Here is a 14,997-nt window from a genome sequence, read left to right on the forward strand (position 1 = left end):
TCTACGCTAGCTAACTTGGGATCCAAACCCGTTGCATAAATATTTGATTCAATTAACAATACCAATCAAGCCCATTGCATATGGACCATTTTATCAAATATTCAAATAATCGAACATTATACATATATATATATATTTATATGATATATATGAATACATTTTTATAGATATACCAATTTTTATTTTTATTTTGTACTTGCTTAATAAGAATTTATGTTTGAAATTATTATTATTTTTATATTTTAGTTCATTAGCTTACAAACTTACTGAATATTACTAATTTTATTAACTTTATACAAATTATCAAACCGATCTAATATCTGTCATATTTAAATTAAGAATAACTAAGATTATGTTTGCAATTTTACTTAAAACTAACCAAACCAATACCACATTAAAAATCCATCATTCTCTTTCAAAACTGAATGAACTTCATTAAGAAAAAAAATAACATGACTTTGGCAAATCCTCCTCTTATTGTTCAGATGAGAAAGTAGTTATTCAAAGTCAGCCCAAGCTTGATGAAACTTTACATTTTTCTTCAATTGATCAAATTTATAACAATAATAATTATAATAATAAAATAAAACCATAGAATAACAACTCTACCCAGAAATTAAAAAAACAAATTCCCCAATGTGTAATTCATCATCATCTTCTTACCCTATTCTTTTTCTCTGCCTTTCTTCTTGACACACATTCTCCAAACAATGAAAATCGTGTCCCTTCTTTACGCGAAACCACCTGTTCACCCATCAAAATCAATACAGAATTCGTCGCTTTGTTTTCAAATAAATTACACTTAACCGAAAAGCTATGTTTTACCTTTCCTCTCCTAGGATGATTCTTTCCATTATTCCAACAGAAAAGCCCACTGCAACCTCCAGCTCCAGTTCCTGATTCATATCCCCTATAGAGAAACCACATTAATAATAAATTATGTCATACTCTTTTACAATATATAATACAGTTTAAATAATTAACTTACATGTTGTTGTCCTTGGTGAAATTCCCCCTAAAGTTAGTTCCATGCAATAAGCTTGGTGATATAGGATGAGAATGGTGATGATGATGATGACCAGTCTGCTCTTCGAGAATCTTCACATTATTGTCGATATTCAACAGCTTTAGTTCATGGTTCAGTTCGTCTTGCCATCGCTGAGAAGACTTGTCCAAAGAGTTCACTGATTCCAATTGCTTGGCAGGAGGAGGGAAGGTTCCATCTTGAGGCAACACTTGATTCTTCTCTGGTTTCAAACGACTAACCGATCCAGGAGTAGTACCTTTCTCCATCGCTTGTAACCAAGCGTTTTCTAGTCTCTGTTCTCGAATTATAGTTTCTATTCTTTGGTTTTGAATCTCAGGTTTCCTTACAGGTGATGCTGCTGCTATTGATGATGATGATGACAACTGAAGATTTCTTCCGACAGAAGAACCATCAAAGCTTACTCCTCTAGATTGAATTTCTATACTTCCAGAAACTGTTCTTCTCTCCCTGCTGCGAATGTTTTTTGGAACATCTACCTGTTTTTGTTGTTTTGATGCCGATATTTCGTCACCAGACCCTGCTACAACCATTCTAACCTCCACATTGCATTGTAAAACATTTTCAAACGAATTCGTAATGCTGCTGAGAAACCTTTCAGCTCTTATCTTAATGTCCCCATCTGCAAAGGTCACATATGCCACAAAATAACCTGTTGCAACCACAAAAAACTGATTTTGTTGTTTTTCATTCAAACAATTATAATAATAATGAAGCAAATGATATTGCTCACCATCAGCTTCGAGAATCGAAATGAGCTTTCCATGAGTGAGGAGCAATTGCTTCAAAGTCTTGGAATGGCATTTCTCAATGCAGCAAAGCCATATGTCTGCCAACATGCTTGAGTCTGTACATCTTGGAATCATATCACCCGCGCCATCAACAAGTCGTGGGGAATTGTTTAAATACTGGAAAGCAGTGTTAAGTAGGGAAGTAGGAGAAGAACAACTTGATCTTCGAAGCGAGTAGTGAGCATCGGATCTCTGTTTCTGAACAATTGCTTCTCTAGAGGTACTAGATGGATCTTCCTCAGTAGTCTTGGAGCTCTGTCTCCTACTGCTTCCTGATTGAGTTGGAGGATCTGAGGATGGAATCGATCCCAGCTGCAGTAATGTTGCTGTGAACCATGTTGAACGCTCTGTTGAAACTCTTAATTGTTTTTCAGCTTCTGATAGTAGCTTCAAGGCATGTTTGAATCTCTCAAGTTCTCCTTCAGTTACTGAAGATCGACAAACAGACAACAAATCATTAGAAAGAAATAAACACTAGCCAATGTCCTCATAATCATTAAGAATAATGTAGATTGCAACTTACAATTTCCACCACCCAAAGTAGATTCCTCACTTCTTGAATCCATTATGTGGTAAGTGCCAGCAATAATATCCATGATGAGGGTGGCAAGTTGAGACATCACCACAATTGGATCAACCCCCGAATCCATCATTTCTCTTGCTTTCTTAACTGTTTCTGCAGTGTCTGATGATAAGGCCAACTCCAAAAGTTCAAGCAGTTTCTCCTCAGAAACTACCCCAACCTACACAAGAGAAGAGTAGAACATGTTTGTTAATACTGGACAGATTTTCCCAGAAAGAAATATGATTACTTGAAAGCGAAAACATACCAGTTCGTTAACAAGGGATGTGGTAATCCTTTTACCAAGCAAGCTCAACTGGTCTAACATAGTTTCAGCATCACGAAGTGAACCATCAGCATTAGCAGCAATTAGATCTAACGCGTCTGATTCAACATCTAGGTTTTCATCTTCTGAGAGTTTTCTTAACCTGGTCACGATATCTGCATCTTTAATCTTGTTGAATATGTACTTTTGGCAGCGAGACAACACAGTTCGAGGGATGTTATCGAGATCAGTTGTTGAGAATAAAAACACAGCTCCTGAAGAGGGTTCCTCAAGAAACTTCATAAAAGCCAGCCACATCTTGGAAGGTAACAAATGACATTCATCGATAACAAACACTTTGCGACGACAAAATGCTGATGAAGATCCGGATGACGTTAATTTCAATAAATGCTTGAAACTTTCAATTCCCTTCTTACTTGTGATGTCAACTTCCTTAATGTTCCTACTCTTACCAGAAATGAAATCAGCACATTCTCTGCAAACGCCACAGGGTTTAGTTTCTTCAGTTGCGAGACAATTCAAGGCTGCAGCAAAAACCCTTGCCATTGATGTCTTTCCAGTTCCTCTAGGACCTTGGAAAAGATAAACAGGAGAAATTCTACCCCTTGAAACTGCATTCACAAGGGATTGAACCACAATTGTTTGCCCAACTATCTCCTCAAAAAACATTGGACGATATTTTTGACTCAAGCTTCTATTCAAATTCTCTTGCATTCCTTCCTCTACTTCTCCATCCTCATTCAGAGCTACCAATTCTAGTCCTTCATTACTCCTACAACTAGTCGACCATCTCCTTCCATCCAATCTACTAAGAGCCTCCAAATCGATCTCCCCATAATTTGTGGACAGCTCATCGTCGCTTCCCATGGAGGAGTCTCCTTGACCATCATCTCCGTTTGTCAACAATGGAATCACACCTTGTGCACTTCTAGACGCGAGTCTCTTCTTTTTCGAACCCGATAATGATCCCCGACGATTTCTGTGGTGAATGCTTTGGCTTCCACAGAAGATTCGATTTCCTTGTCGCCTCAATGTATCAGAAAGTGAAGGTGAATAACAACTGCCACAACCTCCTCCTTTGTTCTTTGGTGTCATCTTCTTAGACCAGTAACAAGGAATCCCACATCCTTGTTGGCCAGGTAAATCTAAGGTATCATCTACCTCTTCGTCTCCATCGTTAAAGGAAACGGTGGTGGCATCCCAAGAACCTATTGTGCTTGGATTTCTATTGAAATACCTGTTGTAGGAACTCGTTGATAAAGCTGGAGTACTGTATGAGAAAGAAGAGTCTTCCTTCTTGCTATGGTTTTTCAGTAGCTTGGATTTCTTAAGCCTAGAGAGTAATGCTGTGGGCGATGACGACGATGCTGCGGCAGCTCGCCCTAAATCTTCAAAATTACAGTATCCCTCAGTATCATCGGATTGATCAAGCAAGCTCACTGAATCATCCCTGTCTAAATCGTTCCCAATTGATCTGACGGCACCCTCTAATGGTTGCTTTGAATTTCTGCTGTTCATCATCTTTTGCCTAAAAGCAGAAGAGTGTATATTTTTCTTTGCTTTTCTTTTAGGAATAGTCCGTCTAACCACCGACGGTGTTAATTTTGCATCATTACATTTGAAAATCATAGAAGCATACCGATCAGCAATGCAGGTGTCGCTCTTCGTATCGCCTCCGTTCCTAGCATCGCTCAAGCTATCGCCAACGCTCTCCTCCTCCTCCTCCTCCGCTGGAGCCGAAGAAGACGAAGATTCATCGTTTGCATCATCAGCTTGATCTTTTCTCAACCTCTTCTCCTCCGACTTCGCTGTATTCGCACTTTTCTCACTCGATGATCTCTGCATGATCCAATTATGCAGAAAAATCTTTTTATCTCTCCCATTGCCGTTCCCTGTTCCCAACTTACTCTCTCTTTCAACTCCACTAACCGCCGTTACATTAACAGACTTATTCTGACGATATGTATGTCCATATGACGAAGAAGCCGCCATTATCGCCGCCGCAGATCTGGCGGAACTCATAGGCGACCGCCATGAAGATGTTGTTCCAGGATCTCTCAAAACTCTAGATGCCTTCCTGATCTGTGTTAGCTCCTTTTTCAAGTGAAGATTGCTTGGATCAATTCCTCCGTGACTGCTACAACCGCGGCCGCGTATCTCCGACATAGGCACTCTCCTTCTCTTTCTCTTTCTCTTTCTACTTTCCTTTCCAGCTCAAATGAGAATCATGATAGAAGTGATATACAAGTACAGAGAATCAACTGCATTCATTCAAATGGCACAGATTAACATGTTGACTAACTACAGGTGTGAGAATCAGTTTGACTAGAAATGAAATGTGCAGATCTGATTCTTTTGATTTTCTTTATGTCAAAATCATTCAATTCAATGTATGATGAGATGAATATACAGTATATAAATCGAAAGAAGGAAAAGAGAAGCTTACCGGTAGGGTTTTAGGTTTAGCAATAGATTAGGAGATGAATATGCGATCTAGAACTGAAAAAGGAGAGAGAGATAGTGGCTGAAAGTATGCATATATAATATTGATTGATTCATACTGTACTGTACTGTAATCCTTCTAGCTAGAGTTAAATCTTCTCTAGAGTATATTTTTGGAATACTTTAACACCAAAATTTTCATTGGAGGCCAAAAACGAGCATGAAAATCGAAACTCCCTCCATTTCCGCCGAGACAGAGTTTCACACTTCACGGCTTCACTAGCGCACGCCCATAGATTTTCTCTCTCCTCTCCCTCTTCTCTCTCTCTACTGTAAATAATTTTATTAGCTTAATATAAAATAAAATGTATTTGGGAGACTGATCTTCTAATATAAAGTAATTGATAAAGTATAATTAATTGAGATATACCATTAAAACAAATAAAATAATTTTCAGTAATGTTGTAAGGTGATCATTTATTTGGATTAAATTATAATTAAGCCAATAATTGATAAATTAAAAATGTTTTTTTAATAGAAAATGAATTATTGATTTTTGTGTGACAGTTCTATTATATATCAGTATTTTCAGATACAGTATATAAATTTCAAATTTTATCTTCTTCTTTAGGACCCCACAGTTAATTGTCGTTTACTTATATATATATAATTAATATTATGGAAATATATCTTGGGCATAATATTATGTGTATGAATGTAAATGTTTTTAGAGGAGAAAAAAGACTGTAAAAAGTTTTTATTTTAAATGATAAGATAATTATTTGATGATTTATTAAATCTTATTGTATTATAGTCTATATAGCTCAATCTTTGATTTCTGTATTACTGTACTGACTTTGTTTTATTTTTGGTATAGTCTTATTGAAATATAATAAAATCTTATATTATAAGATGATTTTTTTTATATAACTATATTTTTTTATAATAAATGGTTAGATATATCTTATTTAATGAATTTGTGCTTTTTTTGGTAACTTAATAAATTATTGAATGGGACATTAAATGCATTACCTTTAGTTAATTTGTCACATTTTAAATAAGTTAATTATATTATTATAATATGGTATACAATTTGTGTATTAATTTTTTTCTAAATCAATAAGACATTTAATATGACAGGCAGTGAGAACAGAATGTAATATGAATATGATTTATAACAATATATATAATTATATAGAAATCTTTTATATGTTAATTAAAACTGTGATTTTTTTTGCTAACTTAATAATCTGTGGTTACATAGAACATTCAATTCATTAACCATAACTTTAGTTAATTATGTCACATTTTAAATAAGTTGTTTATTTATTGTTCAATTTATAAAAAAAAAATTACTTAATTTAGATGGAAACTGTTTTGATAAATTTAAAACTATTTATTTAATTGAAGATAATATATTTTATTATGAATTCTTTAGTGATTTCCTGCTAATATTCATTACTATATTAAAGTGTTTGTTACCAAATAAAATAAATTAACGGAATTGATACAATATCACTATGAAAAATGAATGGAATATAATAATTGAATCTCCATTATAATATATAAAAAAAACATAATAAAATATGATGCATCTATTTTTTTATTTTTTTGCACATAATTGATATATGAAATAAAAGATTGTGACTAAAATGGATAAATGGAAACATAAATAAACATCCAAATAGGAAAAAAACAAAAGAAAGACCACATGTCTTATTGAGCTGATTTTCTAACTTATAAACATATATCGAATATCACAAAATTATCTTTTCACTCAATTACCCTAATAAATTATAAATAATTAAATCTATTAAAGCAAAATAATTAATTATTTGAAATAAAACAAAATCAACTTTCACTTTAAAATGATAAAAAAAAAAAAGTGTTTAAACAATTAAGCTCAGCAAGACCAAACATAACTGAGCTATTGGTCCTAATTAATTAATTGAATTGCTTAAGTTTTCATTAAAATAATCTTAATTAGTTACTTACTTTATAGAACATGCATCATTAGACATTAGTTATATAAAAATAAATAAATGGTCAAATCCACATTATCTTTATGTGTTTTTAGTGATAATTACAACCCAAAAAAGTCATAAAGCTCCAATTAGAAAAATAATATAAAGTCTGGATTTATATATTTTTTTTCTTTTCTTTAATCCAAATTGATGATCATATAAGTTGTATAGATTGAAAATTTGAAACACTGCAAAAACTTACTCTTGAAACTGTATTAGTACTTATAGATCTTGATGAAGACATTCAATTAAATAGATTAAGTTAAATCATGAATTTATAGAAAAAAATAAATTAAATTAAATAATGCATTACTTAACTGGCTTAGGAGGATAAGATAATGAGTATGCCTATATATGGATCAGTATATAACATGTTATGGTCAATGAAAAATGGAGACCCAAGAATATATCAATAATTAATTAATGAACTACATGTGAGAACTTATTTAAAAATATATATTTATATTGCTTGTTACTAGATCTCACTATAAAGTTGTAAAAATAGTTTGATAAACATTAATAAGTATACCAAACAATCCTAATCATTCCTCCTATTGGTTAGATTGAGTTATTATTTGGTAAGTTTCTGTCTTAAATTTTTAGGGGCATAACATAAGTAAAATTGAAAAATTCGAACTTATTTAACACAAAAATCAACTTCATAATCTTTTTGTACTAACCTGACGGTTAATAAAAACTGACTTTTAATCTAGTGGTAACATGATCTTTTATTTATTAAAATTTTATAATTAAAATATAAATTTAAAATTAGAATTTTATTTTTAAATTTGTTTTTTCAATATTTCTTAATATATATATTAATTTTTCCTAAGATTGTAAAATCCAACCCACCAATTATGATGAATTTTTCGATAAAACCTTTATACCCTGAATAAATAATTGATTTTTTTCAAACTTATTATTGGACAATGAATTAATTAGAGGTATTGGTGCGGTGATCTGCTAACACATGCATGATTAATCACATGCTATATAGTTGAATACTCGGTAAATGTAATGTATTGATCATGGTATCCAATGTTTTGGATGGTGTAAAATCACTATTATGTTTAATTACTGTTAAATAAAATAATATTACTTAGTTTATTTCTTGTTCTCATATTATTGGCATCTTTTCAAACTAAATGATGCATTAAATAAAATATTTGTGTACAAGATGAATTGAAGTAGTTTTAATCTTCTAATCAGACTATATAAAAGGATAATCATTAAAGAAATATATCCAATTATTATTTTTCTTAAGCTAAAGATATCACTAATAATTGTGTTTTTGTCAATGTATGCAATTTATAGAATTTAAATGGGTGATTTTTATTTAAATAGATTCAGTTATCAAATATAATGTGTTCATATTATGGTATGCATAAATTGGGTTGACAATTTTGAATGATGAAAAATCAGTCACTTATGCAGTCTGAGAAAGGAAGAATAAAACATGACTCTTTCATGTTTGTTTGTCAAAGTTCCATACACTGTCTGACTCTATTTGAAAAATGTAGAATTTCTAAATATGCCCCATTTTGAATATACGATGAAATTATGTTTGAAAACGAAACGTATTAAGAGAATTTATTAGTTGTTTCTCGTTTTATCCAGATCTGGATAGAGAAACCAAAATCGTAAGTGATTCCAAATTGGGTCTCGATCCAGATCTGAATGAGAAAAATGAAAGACAATTTGTTTCTGGCAACACACCTAATATGAGCAGCCTGGCTCCAAATAGTTGAAATGTGTGTAGAGTTGAGGGCAAAAGCCAATGACCCACTAATCTTTAAAGGGCCAGGATTTGTTCCCCCAATCATCAATATGTAGATAAGGGAAGTTCATGTTGCCCCTTCAGCTTTGGGCCCTTATTCAATTTAGTCCCATCTCGTGTTTCTCAGAACCACTGGCACTCACTTGTGGGAACCTGCCCTACTTGTCAGGACTTAACCATTCAAAGTCAAGCTTACAGGTTTTTATTTTTTACTTTTTTAACACCTCCATCCCTCCTTTCGAACCTAGCAGAGCAGCAGATCATGTGAAATTATTTTACCATAAAAGTTCATACATCAGAACACAATCAGAGGGTTGTTTTTCATGTAAAATTCATCAGCAGAGTTAGATGCAACAAATTTACTGTGTGAAATGATAAAGCTAGCAAATTTCCAATTGTGTGATGTGTGTGTATAAAGATAAATTTGTGCTATCATATTATATTCATTTCTTACTATGACAGTTCATCACCTATGGTTTTAGTGAAACTAAAATCTCTTCCCTAACACAAGCTCAAGAAGAAGAAATAATAATTGAGTGTAAAGTAAACAAATCTCTAAGAAGGAAAAATAAATCCAGCCATGAAAAAAAAACTTTTTTCCAGAAACAAATATGTTTGGCGTTTCCTTCTAAGTCTATCCAATAATATTAGACAACTTTTGATAAGAAAAAATAAAAATCACTTGCAGACATAATGCACGACCATTGTTGGTGATATGCTTTGATAAAACATTCATTATGGACATATAATACCATCATTCTCGGACAAAGATAGACAGTACAAGTCAACTTACTTGTGTATGTGTTGTTCCCAGATTGTCCTGTTGCTGGCAGCCATATCTCTAAGCTTGAGGTATCCCAGCTCACACAACTTTATGAGTAGGGCTGACAAAACTTAGGAGGGCATTTTAGACAAATTAGCATATAAACAATATTTAATTACCAACAGAGTCATTCTTCAGTATCAGCATGTCTCAAATTTACAAAACACTTTCGGCTAAAGATATCTTCGGATGAAAGACTATTTACTTGCATATATGAGTTTTCGAGTACCTTTGCCTTTTCAATGCAATTCCTGGTACAAAAATCTAACCAGCAAAAAGTTTACATTGACCCATCATACATGATAGTTAACTGACATCTTAATTAAACCCATTGCATTCCCCTCCCCACAAAAAATACACTGCTTTGTTCGGTATTAAATTTAAAAGAGGGGTTTCTAGGCCTAGATCATTTCGCTTAACTCACAAATTACAGTGATTTTTTAGAACCTATGTTTCAGACTCGGGCCCTCTTGTTACTGCAGCTAGGGCATTTGTATTGCTTGATGTGCTCGGCTTTAGCAGGCGTAATCTTCACACATTTACCATGGAACCATCCTTCACAGATATCACAGCAAATCCAGAATTCATCATTCGCGTAGTTATCCCCACAAGCACCGCAAAGTGTGGCTCCTTGTTCATCGTCCTCACTCTCTTCTTCTTCATAGGCCGGTGTAGAGATCTTTACACCTTTAGTCTGATGCTCAGTTTGTTTAGACTGTTTAAGAGAAGGATTCAAAGGTGAAAAATGGTTCCAACGAACGTTACCAAGTTGACATGCCATATGGATATATTTTTACCTTTCCACTTGATTTGCTCTTGTTACTGTTGTTGTGGACACCAGATTGGTCTCTTGGCCGCTTGTCATTTCCAGTCACAACTTCAAATACAGTTGGGAGTTCATTTATCATTTGGAAGAGCCTTTTCCTGTAAATGGAGAGTCCAGGAATATCAGGTAATCAGCACTTTTGGCAAAACAGGCCTAAGATTGTAGATACAATACAGACAAAATGATTTACTAGTTCAGAATATTGGGATTTTTATTATCAACTATTTTTTTCACACTGATCAATATTTTAAAATATACATTTGTTATGTTTGTGAAAAATCACAATTATCTAAAAAATAAACTAATAATGATTGTTAAGAAAACTGCTAAACCAAATGAATGGAACAAATTACACTATAACTTGGATCATGATGTAAATAATATTTTGTATACCACATGAAACAACAAAAATCACACTATAGTTCAAAAAAGAAAAGATCTTATAAAAAAACACTTTTGGCAATTTTCCAATTGTATCTTGTACAAAATACTAGTTTCCAAATAAGATCATTTCTATTTCAACCAACTAAAGAAAAACTATGAGTAACAACATCAGATCCATGAAATCAATTCATAATTTTGAGAATTTATAACATTCATGAGTCATGACTATGAGTATAAGAAAGGGTCATATTGTTACTTCCAAATAACCTCAAACTCAATTAGTTCTGTCTTCAAAGCATAGCTTAATGAGGAAGCAAATAAAATATCTTAATAATCATATCTAAATTTTCCACACTGAGATCAAGGGTATGAGCCTTCAAGAAAGTTGTAGCTTGTTCCATATAGGTGTATGTTAATAATCATTGAATAAACCTTGGATTATTGTAAAAAACCTTCATTGATGTTGATTTTGAGAAAGAAAAAAAAACTTAAAAGGATATTAATGCATAATGTTTTTTTAAGAAATAGAGGGTATTTTAGTATTTTCGTTATGCAAGAGTGGATGAAACTATGTTTGATTATATTGAATTTTTATACAAGAACCAACCAAACAAGGCGTCATTAACATCCATGCATGAGATGGACGATTGCTTCTTAGGATTTTTAACACAAACCAGTTGTTTAACCAGACAAATTTATAACATACTTTTGACAGGCTGGAGGTTACTGCCTTCAGCACAAATTTCTCAACTTGACACTTCCATCTAGCTAACTAAAGATCTATATATATATATATATATGGAATATGTCAACATTTTAAAGTCATCTTCTAGTTCAAAATAGTATTTGAATGAAGGTGGAGCCTAATGATAAAGATAAAAGGAGTTTCAGACATAATGATGAACATACTCCTAGAATACTAATCCAATTACCAAATTATCATAACTTCTTGAGTCGGTTGGTTGGTCTGTTCCTTTCTGTATCATATTGGGATTGGTTTATCAATGTTAGTTTAAGGACTTCTTCAATTTATTCAACAACCACCTTAAAATACTCGAGAAATTTGTTTAAGCTTAAAGGAAGTGTCCTCTGGACTAGCCGTGGATCAAGTTAAAACTAAACCTCACAATAATGGAGCGAACCAGAAGATTATTACCTTCCCATGAAGTGATAGAACACATAACAGCATATGCATGAGAATTAGCCTCAATATAAGAATAGCTGAAAACTTGCATAAATAACAAATCGTGTCTAAAATTGCAAGCAGGGCTTTACCTTTGACTCTTACCAAATCCAAAGCGGGCACCAAAATAAAATGCAACAGCAAGCAACCATGAATCACTATGAACTGCAACTAGTGATAGCCATTCCTTTTCTTGCATTCCATCTCTAGCAAAATTAATGCCTAGAGCCGGTTCAGGAAGCTCAGGAGGCACTTCCTCAACAGGCAGATTAACTTCCCAGGTTTCATTTGGAAGTCCATATAAACACATATTTTCTTTTTCTGCAAATATATGGTCAGAAATCAGTCTGCATATCTAAATCACACCGTCCTAAAGCTGGAATTCAATATTCAACAAGATGTAACATCACACATACTATAAGGATGTAACACATAGGCAGGGGAATTTTCTAGTCAAACCCTAATACATTTGACACACTAAAAAAAAGATAGAAGCCATTACCAGATATAAAGACCTTTTTGGAGCATTTCAGATGGGTACAACCAGCTTCACATCACTTCTTCCCAGATCAATCTAATTCATGCCCAACGTTAAAACGACTTCCTATTCAAACATTGATGTACTCTAGCACGAACTATAGCTGAGATGCTTCAAGAGTTGTCAAAATGACCAACTACAGAGGAATATCAAAGAAATGACCACTCACTAGAAAACACAAGACACGACCACCTCCATACAAAAACAAAGTGAAAATTGCCAGAATTGTAGGAACATCAAGAAAAGCATGTATAAAACCCTAAAAGATACCCATTATGGAAGTAAATAAAAAAACAAACAAACAGGAGAATATACTCAGGAAAAAGTGAAGAAACAGGAGAATAGTTGGTAAATAGAGAGAAGAAGTAAAACTGACCAGGATCGCACTGCAGATATAACATTCCAACATCTAAAGTGAAAAACGATAAGAGACAAAAAGAAAATTAGAAGGCAGGATATAAGTTTATAGCTCCTGTAATGCATATATATATATATATATGCATGAGGTTGAAAAACGTAATATGATAATAATTGTTAGAGACGAGAAAGACGAACCGGTAGTAAGCGCCTTGATCAACCCAGCCCTTCTGCCCTTAACGTCGGCGAAGACCTCCTCTACAGTCCTTGGAATCGGATGCGATACTCCTCCTCCTTCCATTTGCTATTCTTCCTTCTTGCTAATTCAAGCACAAAACAGAAATGGTGGAAAATGGAGGAGAAATTAGGGTTTGAATTAGCTAGCTACTAGGCTTTCATCTTCATTGATGATGTTACACGAGAGAAAGCAGAGTACAGTCCTCGATATCAGTTCAAGGATTTTTGGCAATGTTTTTGCTCCTTAAGTAAGTAAGTTGCTGGAATTTTTATTTTTGGCTAGCCGACCCATCAAACACATCACCAAAAATTAAATAAAATAGTTTTATATAAAAAGTTAATTCAATACAATATATATATTATTTATAAGTAATGCAAAAGATTGTAACTTATATGTTTTAAAAACATTTACATTGAACTCAAAATTATTTTAATATTTCTCATGTCTATCATTAATTATTTAAAATGATAAGTTATATCTACAATTTATACCTATAATATTTAGGGATAACAATTTAAAACCGGTGAGTTATATCTATATGTTATCGAATCGGATTTTACTCGTTTTAACAATGGATCGAAACGAATTAGAAAAAAACTAAAAGATGTTACTAAGGATCAAGACGAGAATGATATTTATTTGTCCAATTCTAATTCTCATCTAAGAACTATCCCGAATACATACAAATTACAATAATAAAATATTCTGTATATAATAATTTTAAGATATTTTGAATATATGGAAGGAAATGAAAATTTTAATCATACATCTATATATGATAATTATAACTATTTATGTCGTTATAAGTAATAATTACTTTTTAATTAAAAAATTATATTTACAAAAATCTTTCTCCCTTTTTTTTATGTAAATTATGTGTTATGTCTAGCCTATTTTTCTTTAATCTTCTACTTTTCATATTCCCACTTTTAACTTTATTTCTCTTCCTATTTTTCTCATCAATCTCTCTTCTTCTCTCATCCTTACCATCTCTCGCTTTCCATAGTGTAAATACACAGAAGTTCAAAATAACGAATGCAGAACCATATATATATATATATATGATGATATGTTTATATAATTTTTAAAATATATATATATATCAATCAGTTTGAATTATATTCATTTATGTGTTATACTTGTTTTATATTTAATCAACTTTCACACAATATACTATACATATAAATCATCTCTTCCATTTTCTTCTGCCATTCCCCATTATCTTAATATTTTAATGACATAATATATAATATTTTTAAAATTAACAATACTTTTTTAATATTAATTAATTATTCCAATAACCTATGTTTTATGAACCGAATCATGAAGTTTCATGCAATTGCTTTCGAAACACCTAGGTGTTGGGCCTGTTGGCTTAAGAAACATCAAAATATATATGATAAAAAATAGCCCCAAAAGTAATTCATATATAGGAAAAAACAAAAACATGTTTTTTTCTTTCAGATTTGCTTTTTTTTTTTTCAATTATTGAATCACTACATTTATCAACTAAATCAATTAAAAATTAAACAATATCTAATACCTCAATTTAATTGGCTGAAAAAATAATAAAATCTATCTCTCTCGTGATGACAAGCTTCTCTTGTTCCCTTTTCCAAATTCTTTCTTCAATATTTTTTTTTTTATAAAAACGTTTTTTTCAATAAAATCTCAAATGACCAACATGAAATTAAAATAAACAATTTATCTCATAAAAAAAT

At 32.2% G+C, this 14,997-nt stretch overlaps 2 protein-coding genes across 3 annotated transcripts; both read right to left on the bottom strand.

Moving 5' to 3' along the window:
- Positions 1 to 408: 408 nt before the first annotated feature.
- Positions 409 to 5,464, bottom strand: LOC124910297 (protein STICHEL). Its single transcript, XM_047450924.1, has 7 exons — positions 5,131 to 5,464; positions 2,667 to 4,945; positions 2,360 to 2,579; positions 1,779 to 2,264; positions 989 to 1,697; positions 826 to 910; positions 409 to 744 (listed from the first exon to the last, which is right to left on the bottom strand). The coding sequence occupies exons 2-7, from the start codon at positions 4,848 to 4,850 to the stop codon at positions 652 to 654; spliced, it is 3,777 nt and encodes a 1,258-aa protein (XP_047306880.1). The 5' UTR covers positions 4,851 to 4,945; positions 5,131 to 5,464; the 3' UTR covers positions 409 to 651.
- Positions 5,465 to 10,132: 4,668 nt separating this feature from the next.
- LOC124945226 (PHD finger protein Alfin1-like) lies at positions 10,133 to 13,442 on the bottom strand. 2 transcript variants are annotated; one of them, XM_047485618.1, is made up of 5 exons: positions 13,237 to 13,442; positions 13,058 to 13,090; positions 12,236 to 12,464; positions 10,548 to 10,674; positions 10,133 to 10,465 (listed from the first exon to the last, which is right to left on the bottom strand). In XM_047485618.1, the coding sequence occupies exons 1-5, from the start codon at positions 13,337 to 13,339 to the stop codon at positions 10,205 to 10,207; spliced, it is 753 nt and encodes a 250-aa protein (XP_047341574.1). In that variant the 5' UTR covers positions 13,340 to 13,442; the 3' UTR covers positions 10,133 to 10,204. The 2 variants fall into 2 exon arrangements, with proteins under 2 accessions (XP_047341574.1, XP_047341575.1); XM_047485619.1 differs by lacking the exons at positions 13,058 to 13,090; positions 13,237 to 13,442 and adding an exon at positions 12,646 to 12,775.
- Positions 13,443 to 14,997: the final 1,555 nt, after the last annotated feature.

Source organism: Impatiens glandulifera, chromosome 7 (genome assembly GCF_907164915.1).
Source record: "Impatiens glandulifera chromosome 7, dImpGla2.1, whole genome shotgun sequence".
NCBI classification, from domain to species: domain Eukaryota; kingdom Viridiplantae; phylum Streptophyta; class Magnoliopsida; order Ericales; family Balsaminaceae; genus Impatiens; species Impatiens glandulifera.